Source organism: Mercenaria mercenaria, chromosome 17 (genome assembly GCF_021730395.1).
Source record: "Mercenaria mercenaria strain notata chromosome 17, MADL_Memer_1, whole genome shotgun sequence".
Classification (NCBI taxonomy): domain Eukaryota; kingdom Metazoa; phylum Mollusca; class Bivalvia; order Venerida; family Veneridae; genus Mercenaria; species Mercenaria mercenaria.
Window position 1 is genome coordinate 52,839,840 of NC_069377.1, and position 26,516 is coordinate 52,866,355.

At 35.7% G+C, this 26,516-nt stretch overlaps 2 protein-coding genes across 2 annotated transcripts; one reads left to right on the plus strand and one right to left on the minus strand.

Annotated features, from left to right (window-relative positions):
- Positions 1–1,258: 1,258 nt before the first annotated feature.
- LOC123535717 (uncharacterized) lies at positions 1,259–2,959 on the minus strand. The gene has a single exon (XM_045318464.2). It carries the CDS (start codon positions 2,957–2,959, stop codon positions 1,259–1,261), a length of 1,701 nt encoding a protein of 566 aa, XP_045174399.2.
- A 5,600-nt stretch (positions 2,960–8,559) lies between these two features.
- Positions 8,560–25,333, plus strand: LOC123536123 (uncharacterized). The gene is made up of 8 exons (XM_053528180.1): positions 8,560–8,699; positions 13,641–14,277; positions 14,574–14,732; positions 15,070–15,343; positions 16,389–16,649; positions 17,123–17,188; positions 18,713–18,787; positions 21,003–25,333. Exons 2-8 carry the CDS (start codon positions 13,714–13,716, stop codon positions 23,675–23,677), a joined length of 4,074 nt encoding a protein of 1,357 aa, XP_053384155.1. The 5' UTR covers positions 8,560–8,699; positions 13,641–13,713; the 3' UTR covers positions 23,678–25,333.
- The last annotated feature ends 1,183 nt before the right edge of the window (positions 25,334–26,516 follow it).

Genomic DNA, 26,516 nt, shown 5'->3' on the forward strand with positions numbered 1-26,516 from the left:
GGTGAGCTAAAAACGATATCAGTAAAAAAACTTGAAGAAGCTGAGACTGACACAAATAAAATGTCCATAGTGATAACTTGAAACATGAAATGGTAATGGCTAAATAGTTTCAGTAGTTGAGACTGCACAAAAAGTGTCCGGGTACGATTGAATATTGTAAGTTGATCAATATCGGATTTATATTCAGCAGAATATATTAAAAGAAAAGCAATGAGGTCCCTTTTGAACAAAAGAATACAGCAAATGATATCAGAATATTTTATTCAGAATGTGTTAATCTTGAAAGCTCTACACACTCAAAAACACCAGCATAAGGCAAACTCTTGCTATTGGAAGCAATAATAACGCTAAAATTAGAGTAAGTAATACACAAGGTCACACTTGCCATTAAACTTTGGCTTGTGTTGAGCTCACATCTCACCTTTATTGCCCATGATCAGTAGATCTAGATAGGCATTTCTGATTTGAGAATCAAAATAAATCATGGACGTTGACCCTTAGACCATACCTGTAAGAGTTCTGCAGTTTCAATGACAAAATGAGTATGTTTGACAAACTGTAAAAAAAACAAACACCAACGACATAACTTACCGATGAAGATTGATATCATAATCAAGTAAACATTTTTAAGTCCTGGATCAGAATAAAATGTGAGCTTCAAGGTCAATTTAATCGTGATGTATTGACTTCCTTGAAAACTGGTTTTAATGACAAAAATGTAGTGTTTTGAAGAAGACTTCATGGATAAATGCATACAACAGCATTATCTGAAAATATGTATATGGTGTGTTTAAAGCCCTTTAAATCAACTCGTAATTGATAGGAGGTTGAAATAAAGCCTTTGTAAATTTACGAAACTCCACTGAGTGAATTAGATGTAATGGTATATGTTCTATAGTAAGAAACTCAACATCATACATTAAGAAATCGGTAAAATACTAGTATGTGACAGACCCTAATTTTCTTCATTTGGTGTTAAAATAAAATAAGAGTCATACATATTTTATTGTACAGCAAGTTGACTTGTTACACACAGGTGATGTTAACGAAATGACTGAAATTAAGCTCGAGTCATATCTAAATCGAAAATTATGTTTGAAATGATGTCTTAAATAATGGTGAAGAACAACATTTCTGTAGTGACCAGATGGATTTCATTATTTTTTCAAAAGTTTTTCAATCATGTCTTTACAAAGTTTACATAGAAGGCACTATCATGTTACTATTTACTATGTTACAGTAATCGATATACTTTCAATTAATCACTGAAACAGCCAACGTAGACTTCATATCTGTTTGGACAGTAGCTTATACAACGTGGTCCGTTTAGACCATCTTTTATCACCCGACCTTGTGCTATGTCTTTAGAGAGGCGGTAAATTTTACCTGAACCACTGCAGCACACCAGAATTGACCCGTCATCAATCATAAGCATTCCTCGAGGTTCCTGAACATTTTTCGTAAAGCCGTTGTATACAGCAGTTATTTCACCTCCTAAAGATAAACGTATGAAAGGGCAGGTACCGTAGGTACTCACATAGATACTTTTATCTTCGGAACTTTTAGCAATATCTCTTACATTAAAAAATCTTCCAGGGTCTTTTAGTGATATTGTGTTGTTAACGTTACCCTTCATATCTAAAACAAGTACTTGTCTAGGGTCCTGGCACACAACATATAGTTTGTTCTCATGGAAAATGATACCAAAGCAAATTCCTGCAGTGGCTAAGGTGCTATCAGTTGACAGTCTGCCCGCTGTTGTCATAATCAGAATTTTCCTTTCGACTGTTACAGCAATCTGGTTCTTAGGGAGAACGGCTATATCATATGGATGTGCACCAATGGTTTTCTCTTCGATCACAACCTTTCTTTGTAAATCCACGATTTTTACCGCTTTGTTCGAATTGTCAGCAAGGACAAGCTTGTCAGTTGTCAAGACTTCACATCCAGTAATACAGCATGTTCCTTTGTCAGTATTAGTTTTCACGTTTATATCTTCTTTATGGCTGAGAGATCTTATCTCTGTCTTCCGTGCTGGAGTAGGCAATTTTGTTGGAAGCTCACAAAGTTTCACCAAAGCCGCTTCCTGATACAGTATGCTCCCGATGTCCTCATTACGTTTAACCTCGTATTTTGCATTCACCTTGTCTAAACTTTCTTCAGCTTGCTGTATGGATGTTGTTGTTAATGCAGACTTAGCCCTCTTGAGGTCAATAAATAGTTGACCGTTTTCCTTCCGTGTCTTGCTGTCCTGTAAAGATGCCTGAAGTTTGTTTATTTCTGAGGAATAAGTGTTACATGAAGAAATGGCAGACTGAACTTTCTGTTTGTCTGAAGACCTTCTATGGTTGATTTCAGTCTGCGACTTTGTTTGAATGACATCTAAACGGTCGTTTATTTCTTGTCTATACTTGCAAATGTCTTTAGTTGCTGCATCATACATCTCGTCTATTTCTTTATCTTTTACAGCAGCCTTTGACGTTATATCTTTTACTTTGTTTGATTTTTCTTGAAGTTTTCTGATTGTGTCCGTGTATTCATGACTGTCTCCAATATCTTTGCATTTATCAGGGATGTAGACAAGGTCACACGCCCTGTGGTTCAAGGTCATACAGTCTGTACAGCCGAGTACGTCGTGTTTGGGACAGTAGAACTTGAGTACTTCATTCTTATGAATAGAACATCGTTCTGTGCAGACGTCTGAAGTAGTAGAAGGAATACCTTCCTCACTCATCTGATCTTTATCCAATAATCGATGATGTTTTGTAGCTTTTACTCTTTGGTGATATATATAGCAGTTCTTGCAGAGATATTCATGACAGTCCACACAAAATCCACAAGACTCTTCATGTTTATCAAAGGCCAGACAGGGGCCACACCAACTTTGACCGGAATCTTCTTCCGAACCTCCAGAAACTAATCCCTTGTTTACTGGAATTTTTCGTCCTGATACGGCCATTTTACACGTACTTTAAAGAAATTTATTTTCCGTTTATGCTATGTCATTTTGAATTAATTGCAACTACCCTTTATCGACGAGCATTTTTTGAAAATGCCAAATACTTCTTCTTTCGTTTTCAAATTCAGCTATATCTTAACTATAACTTAACAGGCGTGAGATAAATTTCCGCAGTTCAGTTTAAAGGTGGTTCGCCTAATTTTGATTGAATAACGGATTTGTTCAAAACTTTAAAGGCGATTACACATTATGCAACGAGCCTTAATCGAGTTCGAAGCGATGCTTTTTTTCGTTTTCGAAATCGGCTAGGGCTTACACACATATACGCCTAATCTGACCGAATTTCTAGGTAATATGTGTAAAAGCATAGCGTAATAGAAATGACCTTTATATGATGATAATGATATGTTTATGCACATGTGAAAGACTTTAATATGGGTGATAATGATATATCCTTTCCGCAGCCTTAACGTACTAAAACGTATTAGCGTCTGATGGCCCTTTCACGCTTCCGTAGAAACAACATTTATTATACGAAACTTATTTTGAAAATATTTCTGAAATGTCTAGGTCTGCAGCTCTCAAATACGGTTATATCTTACATCTGAGGCATACACTGACACTCTCAGACAACATCAAAAATGGCATTTTGAGCGATTTGATGAAGTTCCAAAATTATCAATGTACCCTTGGTCCGTTACGGACCCCTGTGGGATTTGTGTTTATCCAGGGCTCAAATATTTTTTCATAGATTAAACGCTGACATGCTGTACTAAAGCCCAGGTAATTTCAATTCGTAATAAAATGCTGAAAATTGGCTCCCCAATAGCAAAAAAAAAAAAAAAAAAAGTCCACGCGCATACATTTAGACCGGGTGACCCCTGCGCGTGACCCCTGACTATCTACGAATCAAAATGCGGCTTTCGTTTTCAAGTTTAGCATTTCTACTTTCATTTTATTTACTTCCGGAAATAGCCGAAGGTCGAGTGACGTCATTTTCTGTGTTGTCAAAAACATACATATGCCTGGCGAGATTGCATAAATATGCGATGGCCATCCTAAGGATATTATTGCTTGTTTATTAATAATACAAGGGCGCAGAAGTCCCGGAGAATGAAATGGAGTACGTGTGATTCATAAACACAGAGACGAATTTGGAGGAAAACCTAGTATATGCATGCACCTTGTTTGCGGAATGCCTATTTTCATCTATGTTTTGCATTATCAAAGAAATAATCGACAAACTTGTGAAAAAAGTGATCTTCCTAAGAACAATTACTTCACATTTTTGTCAAAAATTTGCATTTATAATTATATGTTTAGTTGAAATTTATTACATATTATTATTACCTCCCTTTTGCCTATCTTGATGGTTGATTGAAAATGCATGAAACATGATGCTACATGCTGTTTTAAAACAATTTACTTTTTGGTTCAGATTATTTCTGATAACTAGAGTTCCAATTAAGCCGTCGTCGGGGTCTGTTTTTTGTGTGTTTTGAGGGAGGGGGAGGGGTGGGTGCGTTTAAGGGGGGTTATGCATTTCATTGACTCACACGAACACTCGTTCGAGCCGATGCCGCTATTGCTTTACCTGGTTCTATTCTGTGTTTCCGAGGGATCTTTATATATAATTATTTTATTAACGTTCAGAACAGCGGTCTTCAAGTGCTGTGTGGGCACTATGAACAGCCTTCCCGTACTTGGACTCTTTGTTGTTATATTTTCTGGTCCTTTGGGATAATAGAGTCCATTCGATGTTTCTGAATAATGGAATTCCGCATAGCCGGAAGTTAGGCGTTTTCAGTGTGCCTTTTCCAGTAGAGGTCGTTGGCTAAAGCAACACAAAGGTATTTCGAGTTGTTTGTAGTTTAGGAAGTGATCGCAGGTTGTTTCTTTGTGGTTATGTGTATACCTTCACATTTGTCGGGATTAAATGCCATCTGCCAATCATGCTCCCATGATGCAAGGTTGTCAAGGTTTTTTTGCAGCTGGCATGAGTCTTCCTTGGTGCTGATAATCTTGTATAGAAGACTGTCATCAGCAAACAGTCGGCTTGGATGGGAGATCATTGATGTAAGCCATGAATTGAAGAGGGCAAATTGAATGCGGAACTTTGTCGAAAGCTTTTGAGAAATCAAGACGGACGGCGCAAATCTGATGGTTGTTATTTATATGCTTTTAGTTAGATCATTGATGATGGCGATAAGTTTGGTTTCACAGGAATGCCTATTGCGGAATCCATGTTGGCTGTCTGTGAGGATATGGTGCATATCAAAATGGTACATGATGTTGCTTTGGAAGATATATTCAAGGACCTTACAGGATACAGAAGTCAAAGAGATTGGTTTGTAGTTTAAGGAGTAGGAACGGTTGCCTTTCTTGAAGATCGATGAGATGAGAGCTGACTTGGAGCAATTCGCCGTATCTTCTTTTGTGAAGAACGATATAAACTGATCATTATGAGGTCTGTTTTCTGCTTGCTGTCACAATGGGTCAGGTCATCCTTCTTGAGAGCAGACACACCAAATCTATCCTTTTTCTTTGATTTAATGTAATTCAAGATTTTCAAGATATTCGGTCGGTATGTCTAAGACATTTTTGTCATGGGTTATGTGGCATATGCGTTGGGGTTTCCATCTGACAACTTTGTTCTTTGCCCAGTCTGCTGGAGTGGTAGATTTCCTTGCACGTTTCAATCAATGCATCTTCAACAATGTAGCACACCAAACATTCCTACAGATACCCCTTCCATAAGCTGCATGTAATTTTAGAACAGAGTTTCGCTTAATCCGGTGTTTGCGGATGCATTTCATAATCTCTCAAGAACAAACTCTGCGGATTTGAGAATCAAATCAGATCCGCTACTATATTATTTTGCTTGCTTGTGTTCTATGCTTCCAAAGCTAGACCTTCAAATAGATTTATTTAATAGATAACGTTACAAACTTAACAACAGAGAAATGAGTGTAATCGACTAGGGTTTGGCAATGAAAATAAATATTTCCCGTTGTAACCATACCGGCTGATGTGACATTAAAGTCCTTACTTCAGTTCTTTTCTCCCTGAAATTTTGTTGGATCTTGACCAGTTAATTCCAAATAAGTAGATCTAATAAAATATAAAAACATGTTCGTTCTGAATTTATCACTTTTTTTTAAACCTACAAAACCGCCATATTATACCAAAATGTCCTTAAAATCTTCCTTGTCTTTTAAAGTTCAATTTATACTTCCTTACAACTATAAAAATACTCGAGCAGATTTGTCTGGAATTAGAAATATGAAGTAGTACATTTTGTAACAACGATGCTTTTTTTTTTTAGAAAAATATCCGTTTTTACATTTTTTAAAGAGATTCTTTCAAAGATATTCTATTCCCCAGATATTGAACATTGCTACTTTTTAGATTTAAAAAATGACAGGTTACCCTATCTTTTGTAAGAAGAAAACATGTTTTATTTAAGCTTAAGCTAAAATTACCCAAATCACATATTTTGGCCTTCAGAAATGTAAAGACACCTATACTTTATAACAAATGTTTACAATCGGAATCAGATCAATGAAAACAAAATGTCCCCCTTTGTTTTTACATTGACTTGAGATAAACGTTCATCAGTTGACGCTGGAATATATGTATTGAACGCCGATGCCCCGTGATAATTGTCAAATGCTAAAAGCTTAATGCCAAATACTTAATGACATCTGCTAAATACCAAATGTTATACGCCATAATTACTTAATGCTTATTGCCAAATGATAGACGCTTATTTCCAACTTATTTAACTTTAGGAGTTAAGAATCTTTTTATCTCAAAGTAATGAATGGAACTTCCAATTATTTGAAAACATATGATGTTCTAACTAATATAGCATATTCTACCAATTATGCAAACTTGGGAGAACACTTTTAAATCCGAAACGATTAGAATTTTTCAAAAGGGAGAAAATTATGTTACAAAGAAAGCCAGTGGCCATTTAAAGTAAGCATGTAACAATAAGCATTTTGTTTGTATTGTTCTGCGTTTCGAAATTAACAAATACCATATGCCATTGGACATTTGACATTAAGTATTTATGTAAACTATGATGCATGTACTAACAACTATTACTCATGCAAGCATTCGTATGGAAGGCCTGTGCGCCATTCTAATTACCAAACACTTAATGACAAATATTTCAAACTAATTGTCAATTACTAAAGGCTCAGTGCCAAATACTTAATGTTAATGCCACATACTAAATGCTGCATGCAGTATACTTAATGCTAAATGTCAAATGCCAAATGGCAAATAGCAAATGCTTATTGCCAACTGATAAGTGCCAATCGTCAAATTCTTAAACTCTGTGCCTCTAGACTAAATAAGTTTTGCAAAATAAATCAAACAAAAAAAGAAAAAGAAAATAATAACAGAGGCAAAGCTACGTTACGAAGGCAAATGGTTATTTAAAGGATACATTCAACGCTTTGATCTTTTATCTATTTATCTAAATACGCATTTGACATTTATTGTTTCGCATTTCGCAATTCACAATTAGCATTGACAATGCCGTTTGACAGTCAATATTTTACATTAAGCTTTAGGCAAATAGCATTTTTCATTAACTGTTCGTCATTTTGCATTTGGCAATTAACATGGCGCACCTAGTAGATAATGCAAATTATCGCCAAATGCCACATACTAATGCTGAATGCTAAATTCCAAATGCTATATGCCACATACGTTATGCAAAATAGCAAATACTGAATTTCGAAAAGGTGACCATTTTTGTCAAATGGAATATGCACATTGTAAAGTGAGAGTTAGGTGTCTGTATCTTTTAAATTGATGAATGTAACTTTCAATTACTCAGAAATAGGTAATTTTGTACCAGTCTGATAGATTCGGAGCAGTAGTACGTTTTACCGGTTACGCTAACATAGGACTGTAACTGTTCCCTCTAAAAATTTTAGAAAAATTGTTATTAAAAGAGTCAAAGTTATATAACAAAAGCCCACACCTATTTAAAGGAAGCATTCATCCACTTATATACTCAGTAAATTGTTTGAACAGGCACTTAGCAAAAAGCCTTTGGCATTTATTTTGCATATTTTGCATTTTACAATCAGCATTTATCGTTTGACAGTTACTATTTGACAGTCAATATTTCACATTAGGCATTTGGCAATTACCACGGCGCACTGTCCTTTCACAGTTTTCTTTATAGTTTCAAGATGCATAATTAAAATGTGTGATTTTGTAATGAATCCTTTCATTTTACTCTGCAGTGCAGAGTCTTCACGTACTCATGTTGTCTCCAACGACTTAACATTGGGCTGCATGACATCAAGTTTGTATAGAGTAGAACGGTTTCAATTTTCATAAGCATTTTACTTCGTTGTAACGAATAATTTCATTTAACACTGCGTGTATTCACAATGGGCTGCATATCTTGTTTTTTTTTGTCGGACGATTTCTCATTACGATGCATTGCAGCAAGCTTATGAATGCACAGTTTCATATTTAAATGGATGGCAAGGAGTTTTGTAAGAGATAGTATCTCATACAATGCATTGAATGACGGATACACCACTACACTAGATCTGCACTTCTCTGACTTGGATAGATTGGACATTTACTAATTTAGGCAGTAACCGCTGACCATAGCTAAATCAGTTATCAGTGTAACCACTTATCGATAAAAGGTTATTTAAATCGGAAGTTAAAAAACCAAAACGTAGATATAGAAAACAAGTATGAGGTAAGACTATTACAATTAAATTACATTCAATTCAAACCATGGCTTTGTTTGATAAAAATGATTTAGAATGATTATTTTAAGAAAGCTTAAACAGTTATACCGTCAGATTCACAATACTTTCTTTTTCTTTAATTATACATAGTTTATAAAGTGGGTGGGATATGATAATGCATTATATTTATTTATTGATCCCGTGGTTTATTAAAATAACAGGTGTGCCCAATCACGTGATCGCGCTACGTCATTTTGAGCTCGAAAGTGAAAGTGGAAAGGTAAACAAAAATTATAAATCGGGCGTAAGTTTTTTATTCAATATATTGTGTTAATATCATGCACATGATTCGAAACCTATTTGAAAGTGCTACCTCCGTTACTACGATTTCCCCACCAAAACCTTCTCGTTTTAACGCTATTCCTGTTCAACCACTTTCGACATTGTGCAAGTCAATTGAACACTGGAATAGCATTAAAACGAGAAGGTTTTGGTGGGGAAATCGTAGTACCGGGGGTCGCACTTTCAAATAGGTTTCGAATCATGTGCATGATATTAACACAATATATAGAATATAAAACTTACGCCCTAATTTTTCATTTTTGTTTACCTTTCTACTTTCACTTTCGAGCTCAAAATGACGTAGCGCGATCACGTGATTGGGCACACTGTTTAATATCGTGCTAAAATTACGTTTTAGGTCACTCATTTGCAGATAATACGGGATACGTCTCACTATGGAAGGGGATATCCCCCACTTCGCACATTATAGTAGTTTATATTTCAGTTTGCTAATTCATTTCCCATGTTGCTTTTTAGAAGTGCATTATCCCTATTTATATGTAAACTTGTGATATTTTAATTATAACACTACTTTTAATGTTGTAACCAATGAAAATTAAAATGATTTTTATAATTCAGTCATAAGAATTCATATGCAGATATTTTGATAATAATTAAGTATTCAATTTGCTAACTATGCCAACAATATGAAAACCGTTGAGTCAAAATTAACTTAAAGGACTTTATATGCAATTATTTTAATCTATGTAGGGGTGGGGGAAGGGGTGGGGGGGTGGGGGGGATGCTCGAATCTGACTTTAATCTTTTGCATATCGACTACGTAACCCCTGCGGGACTTTGCTTGGGTGTGTCCATTTTTTAAGCCCTTTAAAAAAAATCCATGATTTTTATTTGGTAGACTAAGAGCTGAAAGATGAGATGGTGAAAAGTGAAAATCTAAAAAAAGTGCATTATTCTGGGAACTTGGATTTTCGAGTTCCTCTTTTTTTGCGGTTGTTTTGTTTTTAGGTCAGGGTTAGGGGTCGGGTCAAGGCCAACCGTTTGGTAGATCTACTTGGGGACCAACCAAAGTCCGTCGGAAAATCCCGACCAGGTTCACTTTCTAAGTCGACTTAGATATTATTATATATTACACAATAAAAGTCATTCAGAACCCCCTGGTTGGATCAGACCGGTCTTTAGAGGGGTTCGGGCCCCGGGCCTGAAATCAATTTTTAATTTTTGGTCATTTTCAATCATATATTACGACAAAAGTACTACAGATATCTGAATAAAAGTTACATGTTTTTGTAGAAATTTCCAAATGCTATTTCATAAAGGGACAGCACAAGGTTTAAACCCGATCCTAAGGGTCGACCGGGCTCGAACATGGATGCCAGGTCCAAACGTAAAAAGAAACACGTAAATGTACCATATATATCTATATATATATCATATATATACAACAACTAAAGTAACACGGTTTTGGTATATATCTATTATTTCTATGGAAATAAATATTTTCAGGTAAGTTTTGTCCGTCTGTACGATCTGTAGACTTGCTATAGGGACCGTATAACGGTAATTTTTGTCGTATATTTTTCGAAATTTTCATCGTTTTCATTTTATCATAAAAAGCGTTAGGAGCACGATATCAAATTGAAATTTCTTTTAAAAAGTAGTTGGAACTATCATTTAAACGAATATGAAAATCAATTTTCCCCGACGGACACGCCGTCGGGAACATTTGCTGAGCTTTGGCATTTTTGACTTGTAAAATAATAACCGTAAAATAAGGAAAACGTGCTTATATAAACTATTTATTTCGCGTCAATAACTGCAAATAAGAATTTAACACTTATTTTTATTAAAATATAATATCTGAAAGGTTGTAAAAAAACTGTTCGTCCGTCTGTGCGTAATCTAGGATAAAAGCTGTATTTCCGTACGGAAAAAATCCGTGTTTTTCATTAACTTCAAATTATTGTAGAATGTTCCAATCACAAGATATTTTAATAAAGTTACTTTTATAAATCAAATCTAGACATTGTCTAGAAAGATATGTAATTTGTACATGCTTACCACCGACGGTTTTGTCGGGAACCATCTCAAAATGTACATTTTTTTATGAAAATATGCATACTTCATATATTAAAATTGAGAAATGGACATTGTCGGAAGAGTCATATCTTCATTATTATTATTATTATTATTATTATTATACCAGATTTATATAGCGCCCTTTTCATGATAAACACGTTCAAAGGCGCTTCACATATAGCATAACCTCCTGACACCCATAGCCAACTCAGGTACTCGAACATCGTATTACTTTGTAGCCAGAACCCATACCTAGTCGACGATGCATAAAACTGGTACATGTTTTGGCCAAACGGGATTCAACTGGGTCCAAAGCCTTCCAGACATGGTACAAAGCCGTATTTTCTATGTTGGAGACATACCTTTAGCAATATATGGCATGCCCTGACCTCTAGGGTTATCCTAGGTACTAACACATGGTCTCAATCAATAGCCAGGACTTAAACCTATACAACCATTGTAGGATATATGTATATTTCTCTGGCATAAAGGCTCGAATCCGGTCGAAAATCTCTTAGTCATGGTCAAAATACGAAGTTAGAAGACAAAACGGTGTCCTTATTCGACCCTGCATACCTACACGACCACGTATGATACATGTATATATCATGGTCATGGTGGTACGAACCGGGTTTAAAGCCTTTCAGACATGGTCAAAATTGACATATTTCCTAAATTTTAACACTCACCGGCGACCTTAAATGGTCTGCCTTAACCCTTATTGGTATATCAGATACCCAGACTTGGTCTCATTCGATAGCCAAGACTCATACCTATATGACCATGTAAAATATATGTATATTTCTTTGGCATAGGGGCTCGAACCCGGTCGATAACCTTTTAAACATGGTCAAATACGAAGTTAGAAGAAGACCAGATAGTGTTCTTATACGACTCGCCCCCACCCCTAGGGCTATCGAACTCGAACATGGTGTCAGTCCTTAACCAGGATCCATAACTACACATCGATGTATGAACCGGGTATATGTTTTGGTGATACAGGGTCGAACTTTATTGAAATTCTTTCTGACTTGGTCAAAATAAGCAGATTTTCTAAGTTCGAACACTACTTCGTGACCTTGTACGACTTGCCCTGACCCCTCTGGCTTAACTTAGTACCCGAACAAATCTTTAGCTAGGACCTGTGCCTGCAAGACCATGTATGATACATGTATATATCATGGTCATAGGGGTTCGAGCCGGGTCTAAACCCTTTCAGACATGGTCAAAATTGTCATATTTCGCAAGTTTGATTACTTCGTCGCTGTGTTTTTTCACGAGGTGAAAATGGACGTTGCATCGGAGAGGGAGCAGTTATTATTATACGGCGACCTCTGTCGTAATAATGAGGACTGGTTCTCGGCTTCGTTTTATAACGTCAAAATTATTATGAGAACAATCGTATTTTGTTGTAGTCATTATTATGAGGACGATTATATGTTTGATAATCAACATTTCATTGTGCGAATGATGTTCGTTTTTATCAAACACATACATAAGATCTTATTTATGCCTCTGTTTTTTTTTTAAAGTACTGCTGATGTATCTAAATATAAATAATGTTTGGAAAACAACAAAAATGTAACAAGAAATTGAATTTTGCAATTGTAAAACAATCAGCTCAATCTAAATTAAAATATTTGCATTTGAAATTTTTTTATTAAATTATATAAATTTATAACTGAAACATTTTAATATTTCATTAAAACACTGACTAGTGTCATTATTAAAAAGATATAATGTTAATGTACATACAAATAGGGATAATGCACTTATAAAAACCAGCATGGGAAAAGAAATGGCATAATGAAATATCAACTAATAAAATGTGTGAAATGGCGGATATCCCCTTCCATATCTCACTAGGTGTGCAATTTGGGCAATTTTTTGCTTCAAAATCTAGGGTCCTGAAACCAATAAATGACCGACCGACCGAATGACCAACCAACAAATTAACTAACTAATTGTACTATCCCATGTCCCCTTTTATCTTAGCTTATTGTTGAATACGGTAAAATATCAAAATTAATTGTTTCATCGAGTATGTAATTCGTTTTAAATAAAAAGTTATCACTTCGTCACTCACAAGAAATTCTATATGCTATGAGGCATAACGAAGTTGATGAAAAAAGTAAATATTTGACTGAATAATTTAGGGTGAAAATCTAAGTTGAGTTTTAAAAAGGGATCATCTGGAGTCAAAAATCACTAGGTCAGCTCATAGAAAAAACATGTGAACATTTGTGGGACCACATTTTATACCAGATCTGCATGAAACCTGGTCACAATGTTTGCCAAAGGACCAGAAAATATAACAACACTGACTCGAAGTACATGGAGACTTTTTACAGCCGCCACACGACACTTAAAGATTGCTGTTGTGATAGTTAATAAAATCTGTAAAAAGATCCTTTGAAAGAAAAGAATGCAACCAAGAAGAATAATAGCAGACTCATAACTAATTTCTTACCCGATGTTAGATTTAAAAAAAGAGCATAACAAATTTGTATCCACCACTTTACGCATACTCATTCTTTGTCTTGAACTTTGTATTATTTTCATTTTAGATCTTTGTTTGACCGAAGATGTGATGACATACCGTTGCATTAGTTAAGAATCCCGTAAAGTGGTATCTTTGAAATGGCATCATTTTCTCCAGCTATTCAGATCAAAACCTTCCAAGACTGGTTGAAGGGTGCTCTTGCTGTATTGTTTGCAAAGCAGGGACTGGAAGACTTCGCGTCCGACGAACTGACACAATATCAAAAGGAACTATTAGAATCGATACTCCGAAACAAATGTATACCTGCTGGAACAACTTGTAACACATGTACCACTGAAAATGTTCTTCCCTGTCCAACAACTGGATTCTGCACCAAAGGAAAATGTAAGGTACATGATCCAAACAAGCCAGATAAAAGTCCTGACCAGCCTTGTCCGAAGAATATTTGCCAGAATATTCGAGACGCCATCTGCCGGGAGCATAGGCATGGAAAACCATTCTGGAAAAACTCAAATGCAACAAAATGGTGTTTTGAAAGTTATGAAATTGCCAAGTGTTATATGTCTCAGACCGATGATGCAGCTAACTCATCATTAAAAGATACAGATATCAATGGAATACTGGCAGTCATAATGAACAACAATCGCTTTCAGAAGAAAATGGCGACTGAGCTAAACCTTCCAGAAAATACATGCACAAAGGTAAAAATTTAAATTGTCACATTCATAACAGTTTCTACATGTATACAATGATTATAGTGTATTGAAATGTTATCTGATTTAGACATGGGCAGTACATGTTTGGGCAAGCCTCATTACCGCCCAATGCGCAGGTGCCCTCGGGACGGATATTTCTATCCGATTCGTAAACACATGACAGATTTTATAATTAAAGTTGTAGGTACAAGTACATTACATACATTGGCAGGCCATATTTTCTAGTTCCAGTAAACAAACTTGCTATTTTCGTCATGTTAACTTTTGTTGCAACATTACAGGCTTTAGACGTATGGAACAAAATCAGACATTCAGCAGAGTTTTCTATCTCAGACACGGAGCTTGCACAATATATCAACACCCTGACAGACCTTCTGTCGGATCCAAAATACCTTGCTGCTGACCAGAAAGCACAAGAGGCAGTGGATAAACTGAAACAGGTAATACAATTAAAGTTTGCATTTAAGATCATAACATTTTGATAAAAATGCAGTTATGTATCGACATATAAAAGTTAATTTGGATGAAATTAGAATAACATCATATAACATATTAAATTAAAGGGTGTGAAGTGTAAAAAAAGTTTTGAGGATATAAAGTACAGATTTACTTGCTCCAAACACAGTATCATAATGAAAATGAAAGTCATTTATTTGTAGTCCACTGATCAAACAGCATGTCATAAATCATAGATTGGAAACGATTCGGTAAGTCTGATTAATCGGTTACCACAAAATGTTACGTGATTCTTTGTAACTTCAACTCTCTCTCTTTAAGTTAAAATCCAACACTCTGACAATAACCACAAATGACTTAATTACGGTACTGGACACAGCTATGGAAGACATTGGTATAAAGGAAAAAGTTAAAACCACAATAACCAAGGTAGTGCCGACAGCAAAGGCAAATGAAGACGAAGCGAAGGCAAGCACATTACATCAGCTTTTGCTCAATGTGAAGTCTTCAGTGACCGGTATACAAACAGTGACTGACTCTAGCTTGGATCAAATAATTTCGACTGAGCTGTATATTCTTGACACTCTGCAAAAAGGTGAGAAACAGTAAAAAGTAAATAGATCTAATTGATTGAAAAATTTATTGATTTTTAGTCGAATACATATCTTTCAAACAATCAGATATAACATGTAATTTCAGTATTTCATCGTCATTTACCTGTCATATTTCAGCAGTTAGACATTTAACCAGAGAACTTAGTCTGAAAATTAACTTTCTTAATCTTTATTGATGAATCAGTGGAATGCTCTATTTGTGCAAGTTAAAGTCACATTATGAGTAAAAAGAAATTGCATGCATATATTCCCCTTCTGTTTCTCTTAAAAGTGTCTTAATTTCTTAATCAACATCTGAAATGGTTATTTCGGCATTAAAAAGAAATGCTTTTTTTAAAGGTTCTGATACTTTTATTATCCCCGTCATAGGTGTGTGTGGGTCGGGGAACCATCCGCATTCCACACCTTACAAGTTATATATAAATATGTATAAGCATAATATATGCAAGTGTGATTCATGGCATAGTATCATTATGAGTATACAGATATGAAAAAACTGTCATGATATATAACATGTATCTGGAAAGTTTAACATTGCATTAACACAAGAAGCATTATGAAGTATATACAGATACGAAAGTGTAATCTGTCATGACATATAACATATATCTAGAAACATTGCATTAACACAAGTAGCATTATGAAAGTACATAGATATGAGAGATATGAGATATGAGAGGGTAACCTGTCATGATATATAACATATATCTAGAAACATTGCATTAAAAAGAAATGCTGATATGCGTTTTGTCAAGTTGTTTAGGAGAAAATATGTCATTTAAAGTTGACGGACAAGTGGGGAAAAAGCCCACATTTAACACTTTGTGTTCAGGTATACTTGCAATCGAACATCAACACACTTTCATTCGTAGCTATGAGTTTACAAGGTTTTAATACATCTTAAACGATATTGCTAGTTTGTGATTGTATATATGTGTAGGGTTTCCGAAAAGTTTTAAGAAGACAGTTTAATGAACCTTTAATATTTGAGTGTTTATGTTAGAAATATATCTTTTCGCTCTTCAGATTCAGATACAGTTCTTACCGATTTGGACCTAGGAAAGATTGCAGGGACAATAGGTTTGAATTGGGATCTACTTGGACCACAGCTTGGACTTTCTAAAACAACCATAGACCATATACAAATGGATTATCCTACCTCTCAGAGAAGGATAGTTCAAATGTTATACATATGGTGTCAAGAAGAAGGACCAAATGGCACTAAAGGAAACCTTATTAGAGCTATGAGAAATCAACCGTCTGTTAATATTGACTGGGAAGCACTTGGTACAGTTTTTATTCTCATTATAACTAAATTGCATGTCAAGGAACACATAATGTATATGCGATGTTTTAGTACTACATCAGAATTACATTCTATTTATGCATTTCGTGACTAAAACAATTTCGTTTTGGTAGTATTATAGACACAAATAATGGTGTCTTGTTCAGTATTAACGGCAAATGTGTTTCAGAATAATTCTTGAAATAAAATAATCAAAAATTGAGGTATTATTATTATAATCAGTGGCGTATTTGTCAGGAAGTGAATAAATGAGCCGCACCATGAGAAAACCAACATAGTGCATTTGCGACCAGCATGGATCCAGACCAGCCTACGCATCCGTGCAGACTGGTAAGGATCCATGCTGTTCGCTTTCAAAGCCTATTGCAATTAGAGAAACCGTTAGCGAACAGCATGGATCTTGACCAGACTATGTTGGTTTTCTCATGGTGCGGCTCAAATTATGTTATTGCAGAACAATGGTTTGCAGACTCAAAGAATGTCATTCACCAGCCAGGAGAACAGACGCCATCCAGTTCAAGTAAGTAACAAGGGCGATTCATTTTTTTTCGAAAGAGTGCCACTGGCATGAACATATCCATAGACTCTCTTCTAGTATTACAGTTGGGATAACTTTTTTAAAATAGCCCGTAACATTTCGAAACAAATCGCACGCGAAGGCCAAAGACCGCACCTTCATAATGAGCAATAGTGAATTCTAAAAATGTTTTTTTTCCTACAAAACTGGTACGATACAAAGGTATAAATATCATCGCTTTGTAATAATAATTTTAAAATGGCATTGAGATTGTAATCGTAAAGTAACGACCACTTTACCTTCATATAATATTTTACTTTAAGTGTTGTTCATTTACATCAGTATCTGATTTTTTGTTCTCATTTTGCCGTAAATAGAATTAATTTACTTACGTCGAGAGACCACTTCAACAAACACCACTTCTTTCATCTCCCAAGGGTGGTCTTTACTTTTTTTACAGACTTGTTTGACTGTAGTTTATTCTCTAACGTTGAACAGTTTCTGTATATGAAGTTAGTACTCTTCAAAAAGAGCCGTTCTACAAAAGTGCTACAAAAGTGCTGAAGGTGTGATATGACCTAAAATTGTGTCGGTGCGACGTTAAACCCAACAAAATAAATAAATAAATATTCGAAGGTTGTATTCTTAGCTGTATACATTTAAGTGAGACTGCTTATAATATAGAATAACACTCTACAATATCAACAAATAATCTAGGAATAATCTGTTTCTCTCGCAGGTAAATGTCCAGGTTTGACAGATGTTTGTAAATAACTGTTTATATCTCTTTTTCTTATAAAGGTTATTTAGTTACCGGTATATAACCTAACTAGTATGTTACACTGATCTGTCTTAGCGAATAGTCTGTTACACTGATCTGTCTTAGCGAATACAGATATTATGGTATAAACACGTGGAAGAGTCTAATAACCTAACCAGTTTGTCTCGATTTCTTCCAAGTATCATCCTTTAGTCTGAAAGTTTGATATCATCCCAGGATACATCAGAGATGGGGAGACGACTGAATTAGAACGTGGATTTTCATAAGGAGAATATAATCTCGTCTTGGATTCGAACAAACGACCTTTAATTGAAGTCTGTGGGTTCGAGCCTCACTCGGGGCGTTGAATTCTTCATGTGATGAAGCCATCCAGCTGGCTTACGGAAGGTCGGTGGTTCTACCCAGGTGTCCGCTCGTGATGAAATAATGCACGGAGGGGCACCTGGGGTCCTCCTCCACCATTAAAGCAGGGAAGTCGCCATATGACCAAAAATGTGTCGGTGCGACGTTAAACCCAACCAAAAAAAAAAAAAATAATTGAAGCCTTGCGAAAAAAAAACACACAATAGAAACGGACACATTGTCAGTGATATTTTGGCAAAAGGAATTCGTTATTTAAAGAGTATATAGATTTTTTACAGTTCAAAAACTGACATAAATCTGACATAAATCTGGGTACGGATAGCTTTAGAAAAGGCTTGCTAAAACAGATATCATTAATAAACTTCTTTTCTTTTGTTTCATAGGCAGTTGTGAAAGACAGATGGAGCTAGATGAAACTGACTCAGCTGCTGGACAAACGGAAGTAGATCTATGTAAAAGTGAGTATTTTGTGTAAAGAAGTATTTTATGTAAATAGAAACAAATTACAAGCATACGCATCTTCTAACAGGTTTTGAAAGTGATACGTAGATCACAAAATACATCTGCAAGGAAAACTTCACATTTAGGCAGCAGTAAATTCCCAAAGAAATGACGAGAAATTTCCTCCAAATAATGTTTCTTTTTTAAACGTTTTCTGTTGTTTTTTTTTCGTACCAGTGATCTTGACCATAGTGACCACAAAGATAATCGTCATATTAAGGTACCTACATAAGACCTGCTTTGCAATACCTTATTAGAGTTATTGAGCGGAAATCAATTTTCATTTTTTTTTGTTGTGTGCCTACTTTGCGATGCAGGGCTCTATGGCTGTGTTTGGGGAGCTCTGTTCTTCCAGGAAATCTACTCTTACTTTCATTTTTAGCTCGACTATTTGAAGAATAGGGGAGCTATCCTACTCGTCCCGGCGTGAGCGTTAGCGTTAGCGTGAGCGTCACACAAATGTTAAAGTTTGCGTACCACCACAAATATTTTCAAAGTCCATTAAGACATTTCTTGTTTACTATCATGGCCCCAGTCTGTAAAAAGGAGGAGGCAACTCTAACAAGAATTTTGACTGAATTATGGCCCCTTTTAGACTTAGAATATGCTTATTGTAATGTTAAAGTTTTACTCCTAGCTTATATTATACTATCAAGCACTGAGAATAGTCGAGCGCGCTGTCAACTGACAGCTCTTGTTATACCTTATTAGAGTTATTGAGCGGAAATCAATTTTCAGTTTTATTTGTTGTGTGCCTACTTTGCGATGCAGGGCTCTATGGCTCTGTTCTTCCAGGAAATCTACTCTTACTTTCATTTTTAGCTCGACTATTCGAAGAATAGGGGAGCTATCCTACTCGCCCCGGCGTCAGCGTTAGCGTTAGCGTTAGCGTGAGCGTCACACAAATGTTAAAGTTCGCGTACCACCCAAAATATTTTCAAAGTCCATTAAGATATTGCTTTCATATTTTGCATACTTGTTTACCATCATAACCCAAGTCTGTAAAAAGGAGGAGGTGACTCTATCAAGCATTTTGACTGAATTATGGCCCCTTTTCGACTTAGAATATGTTTATTGTAATGTTAAAGTTTGCGTACCACCCCAAATATTTTCAAAGTCCATTGAGATATTGCTTTGATATTTTGCATACATGTTTACCATCATGACCCTAGTCTGTAAAAAGGAGGAGGCAACTCTATCAAGCATTTTGACTGAATTATGGCCCCTTTTTCACTTAAAAAATGCTTATTGTAATGTCAAAGTTTGCGTACCACCCCAAATATTTTCAAAGTCCATTAAGGTATTGCTTTCATATTTTGCATACTTGTTTACCATGTTGACCATAGTCTGTAAAAAGGAGCAGACAACTCTATCAAGCATTTTGACTGCATTATGGCCCCTTTTCGACTTAGAATATGCTTATTGTAACGTTAAAGTTTCTGTACCACCCCAAATATTTTCAAAGTCCATTGAGATATTGCTTTCATATTTTGCATACTTGTTTACCATCATGACCCCAGTCTGTAAAAGGAAGAGGCAACTCTAACAAGCATTTTGACTGAATTATGGCCCCTTTTCGACTTAGAATATGCTTATTGTAATGTTAAAGTTTTACTCCTAGCTTATATTATACTATCAAGCACTGAGAATAGTCGAGCGCGCTGTCAACTGACAGCTTTTGTTATACTTTCAAGCACTGAGAATAGTCAACTGACAGCTCTTGTTAGTAAAAGCGACCATAAATTTCATCTCAAAACTAGTTCATATAAGTTGATTATACAGCAAACTGTTGATAAAGTCATATTATATCTAATTGCTCGTATGAACCATGCATTTTTGTTTGGATTCAACGTCGCACCGACACATGATAGGTCATATGGCGACTTTCCAGCTTTAATGGTGGAGGAAGACCCCAGGTGCCCCTCCGTGCATTATTTCGTCACGAGCAGGCACCTGGGTAGAAACACCGACCTTCCGTAAGCCAGCTGGATTGCTTCCTCACACGAAGAATTCAACGCCCCGAGTGAGGCTCGAACCCACATTGATAAGGGGCAAGTGATTTGAAGTCAGCGACCTTAACCACTCGGCCACGGAGGCCTCCGAACCATGCATTTAGCTGTACATGAAGAAGAAGTTAATTAAATGCTTTGTGTCGACATTTGATATTTCCAGGTTTGAGAGAAGATCTAATAAGTTTCTACCGAAAACATCACAGCACTATACCTATTTCACCTCTCGTAGAAGAACACGATTTTCCGCTGACGGAATTTTATGTGCAGCCTCAGCTTACTTCCATTGACATACAAAAAAGGTTTGGGCAACTTGAACAGTACCAAAGGAGAACGCCAATACACTCATACCATGACTTATTTTGCCAAGGAGACGGCGAGTTTAGCAAAGACATATATGTAGTAGCAAAGGCTGGAGTTGGAAAAACATCCTTTGCAAAAAGAATATGTATGACCTGGTGCCAAGCACATAGTCCTATTGAATCATTAAAAGAGAATTTTAGATCAGAAGATATAGTAGAAATGAGAAAATTCGATCTATTACTTTTGCTTCCTCTGAGGGATACAGATCCCTCTCTATGTGATCTTGATAGCATGGTTTTCAACGGAATTCTGTGTGCCTTAGCTAGACGTTCAAGATACTCGATAGAAGTTTTAGAAGATATGCTTCAAGAAAGAACGAGTTTAGTCATTTTAGACGGACTTGATGAATGGTCTCACCCTGAAACGTGTAGTCGAGGGTTTCGAGATGCAAACATTCTACCACACATACCTGCAAGAGAACGATGTACAGTCATGACAACTACAAGACCTTGGAAAATGGATGCTGTTAAACTTAGCATGAGACAAATTGACAAGCATGTGGAAATAAATGAACTGGATGACCCATTATCAAAACAGCTTATAGACAATGCAGTCACAATATTGAATAAACAAACATTTCCGTACCAGTCAAAGACCACTGAAGAATTTCAAACCGCAACATCCTCTGTGAAGCTGGATACCGTGAGATATATCCCATATATCTTGTTGCAAATGATCTGTCTTTGGTTTGATGGGAAGACAATAGGTAACTCAAGATGTCAAATATACAGCAATATCATAGAACTCACACTTTCACGAGGGCTGAGAAAGTTACAGAAAAATGGTTTGTCTTACGGGAGTAGACCAAATCTAGCAAAGGAAAGTGAAGTTCCGTACTGTTTCCATTCTAATGAAGTTAGTAAATTGCACTACGACGTATTACTAGGTCTAGGAAAAGTTGCTTTTGAAACATTATTTAGCTCAAAAATGAAATCCTGCCTTGTATTTGACAGAATGGCTGTGCTTGATTCTTTATCTGAAGAAAACCTCACATTTTGTTTACGAATGGGACTTTTGTCACAAAATAAAGACCATGGGACTCTCTCAGAAAGGAGTAGTAAACTCTCTTTTCAACACAAATCTATTCAAGAATATTTTGCTGCACTTTACATTCAGTCTTGTCCTGACAGCAAAGATACACAAGAGAGAATTCTTCGAGTATGTGAAACTTTGTCAACGATATTAGAAATGTCAAATGTTTTCATTTTCCTGGCAGGGTTAAGTCATGAGACGTGTGACAAGCTGCTACAGATGCTACATTCAGCTGTGTCAAATGACGAGGCAACACAAATTTATAGGAGCAGCCTTTCTCAGTACGAGTTGCAATTAGAAGATAGGAAAAGCGATGAAGTAATGAAATCTTTTCTGTTGATGCAAACAGATATTGTACAAGAAATGAAAGAAAGTGGAAGTAAAGAAGTGCATTTTCGTACCGAAGATATAATAATAGATAGAAACATTGATCAGCAACGACAAATGTTGCTTACACCTCTCATAGAGAACAACAATGGCAACGTTAAATCGCTGTGTATTAGATCATGCGGACCAAAAGATGAGCTTGGCAATGTTTTGAAGACATTTGGGTTACAGAATGTGCAATCCCTTCAAAAACTTGAAATTCGCGGAGTGCCTGGACAGGATGATCTTCACCATTTGCTGTCCGAATCAGCGCAAACTTTAACATGTTTAGGGCTTTCTTCTTGTATTTATGAGAATGACCAGTATCGCCCAGCTATCCAACAGATCTCGCCAGGAACAATAACAACAATAATAAACATGAATCGATTACAGTCTATCAACTTCTGGAATATCCGCTTAGAGCACTCCTCTGTAGAGGACTTTTTCCAATTTCTGGGAGAAAGAGAAGCTATGACCGAGATTACACTCAGTGAAATGACGTGTACAGACTATGACAATCAGTGTACTAGCCACAACATTGATTTGTCAAAGCATTTCAAACTCAGATTGCTTCACTTAGCAAATATACCCGTATCAGACATCCATGTTAATTCATCAGCACTTGAAACATGTGTCTTTGGTCCGCTACCAAGATCTGTCCTTCCAGCATTAGTCAGATGTCTTCAAGATGCTACACATCTTCAGATATTATATATCAACAATGCAAAATTGATTGATGAAATACCTGAAATATTGCCAAAACTGGTACACTTGGAGATGTTAGGTGTATTAGGCATTGATCTAGGAAACAACACCCTGACATTGCCACCAGAAATGAAGAGCATAGTGACTGTTATATTTTATAAAGTAATAATGAATAATGATGCACTGAAACGTCTCGTTGAAAGTGTGAACGTTCTCCCGCAACCTGTGACTATTGGTTTGACCCAGTGTGATGTGAAACTATCGAACGAGGGTCAACAGCGGATAGATTACGATATCAGATCGTCATCCGAATACAAAGTCTTAACTGATGACTCAACTTGGTTCAAGTTCCAAACGTGTAAAAGACTGTAGAAACTCTCGTTTTGGACTTGGTGTACTAGGACTGATATGGAATTCAATGTTGATCAAAATATCTAAAGTACGTCAGTTTGTAAAATATGTTTATATTTCAATGTGATTGCAGATATTGAAGAAAGGATGAAATTAGGATCAACATATCAACTTGTACCTTGCATCTAGCAGATAACACGCATTTTCATTTTAGCAGTTTCTGTCAAAGTGCATATTCATAAAGAGTTGATATTAAGTAGTTTATATGCGAGTATTTAAGTTCAAATATGGTCCTAGCACTAAGCAGTTTATTTCGCTCCTTTTTGCTCTTTTCAGTATGTGTGTAAATGATGTTCTTACTGTGACATGCAGTTAATTACTAGTAGTTCATTTGTGACCTTTGCACCAAGTAGTTTATTTCGCTTTTTTGTTCTTTCTAGTATGTATGTAAATGATGTGCCTATTGTGTCGTGTATTTAGTTTGGGTTCGAGAATGACCCATGCATTAAATAATTAATTTCGACTTTTCCTTTTTTCAATATACATTGTATTTGTAAATGATATACTTACTGTGGAGTTTTGCTCTTTTCAGAATGTATGTAACTGATGCGCTTTTTTGGCGAGTGTTTAGTTTCTTAAAGAATGTTTTCGTTCAATTTAATCCCGTGTACCAGATAGTTTACTTTTAAGTAAATATGTAACTTGCTGCGGCGTGTGTTTAGTTTTGCTACGAATATTTTAGTTCAAAAGATTTAATAAAATTTCCGGGGTCAATCGATGAGTTGAGTTTAGGGAAAGAAATCAGGAAACTATTGCTATATTTTGTAAGATGTCTTTTCTTATTGATAGATTATTATTATAGAAACACATCAGAATAATTTGCTTTTTCTAATTTTTCTTTACAAAATTGAAAAGCGTTTGTAATGGGTTACCGGAAGTAAACTGGTTTTTTATTACTGATGCGACACGGGGTCGATTCCTGACACCAGATGTTTTTTTTTTATTTAACATTTTTAGATAGCTTAGAAACAAAAACTGGTGTTCTAATGCAGGAATAGCTCATGTTTTTTCTTGTTATAAAATCTGCAGAATTCCGAGGGATTGGCTTGTACCCGAGCCCAGTATTGCAAGGGTGCCAAAGATTTTCGACGGATACTGAAGATGTTATAACACGAAAAGAACATGCGCTAACGCTTTTCTAGCATTTCTCAACGTCATTAGATTTCCATGAAATACGCGATAAAGTCTACGTTTTTTTCACGTTTAGTCATTTCCTTTTGAATTATCTGTTTTGGGGCCATAATACGTTTACGCTTTGCCACGGAACGCACATATATGAAAAGATGTTATAACAATACGTGAGCGCGAGAATCTCTCTGTTAACACATGCTTTCTCTCCTTTTAAAACACCCCCTAAAATTGACAATAACAGCAGTTTTATGCTAGAATATTCATAATATGACCAAAGAAAAATATTTTAAAAGAAAAATAATTTTCAAAATACAAAAATTTTATTTTTGAATTTAATATTCGTTGAAAATGATTGTACTAAATTCATTTTCTAGTTTCATCAAAAAATCTTCAAGAATTTGTTTGTTTGCTATATCTATACATGATCTTGTATATTTGCACCAATCACTTTAATATTGTAGATTACAATTAAAATAATAAAATCACTGCACTGTTTTCTTCACTACAATATCTTCTCGATACATGTTTGAAAAATTCAAAATGGTACACGAGAATTCCGCTTTTTATCAGGACCTGATACGTTTACTTGGAATGTAGGTTGATTCCTGTTTCAGCCATTCTTAGATAAGTGATGATAGTTACCTATCTGAAACTTTGTTTTGAGCTTAGCCGAGCTTTCGGTTCCATCTTGGAACCTTCATCATGGCGGACTGATGTCACGTGACGATAGATGATCACGTGACAGGACCTTCCTAGTAGTCTTCGTTCATAGTAGAAATGGCAATACCAGTTTAAAAGAAAACACATGGGTGACCGCTTCGTAGATAACAGATCAGCTGTTCTATGTGCACTTACCTGTCAATCAATAGCAAAAAATGTCACCGATTTGCTTTTCGCCTTTGAACATGGTCCATATTAAAGTACTCGTGGAAAGTGATTTGAGCGATAAATGTATTTTAAATTGCATATATTCATATTTTATAAGCAATTATATTGTCCGATCATCCAAGTTCGAAATTTAAACATGTATTATGTTATTAATCTATCCGATTTCAAAATTGCAAGTTCAGGTAATGCTAAAGTATACCTAAATGAGCATGGCGGTAAGGCAGGGGACCCAACATTACTACCACTTTGGAGGGGAATATATACCTTGCACCCCATCCCTACTCCAACAAACACAAATACCAGAAAAAAAACGTTTGGCCACAAAATCTATATTTCCAAAGGAAATAAAAAGAATCAAGAAGTGTGGAAAAGCCTATTTCAAAGAGAATTTAGAAAAGATAAACTAAAGATAAACTAAAGTATTCCGTATAAAACGTATTAGCCAATCAGAGACTTGCTTTCAACTTTTTGAAAGTGCTTTCGATGTATGATTATCACGAGTTTATAGTTCTTATGGCTGCGAACTCGCGTTGTTTTCTTTGCGAAGAAATAAATAATAAAGCAAACAGAGTATATGTTATGGACAGACGTATACCTCTGAAAGATTACCAGGCGTGTATCTATTGCATTTCGATTTGAACTGCAGCTACTAAAATCAACATTAACAGTTACTTATGTTGGTTTGCTTGATTGATTTGGTTTACAAACTCCACAAACATAGCTCTTTGGATTTGTTTCTTAACTGTTGTATGTCAAACCATATAGGACGTGTTAGGAAATG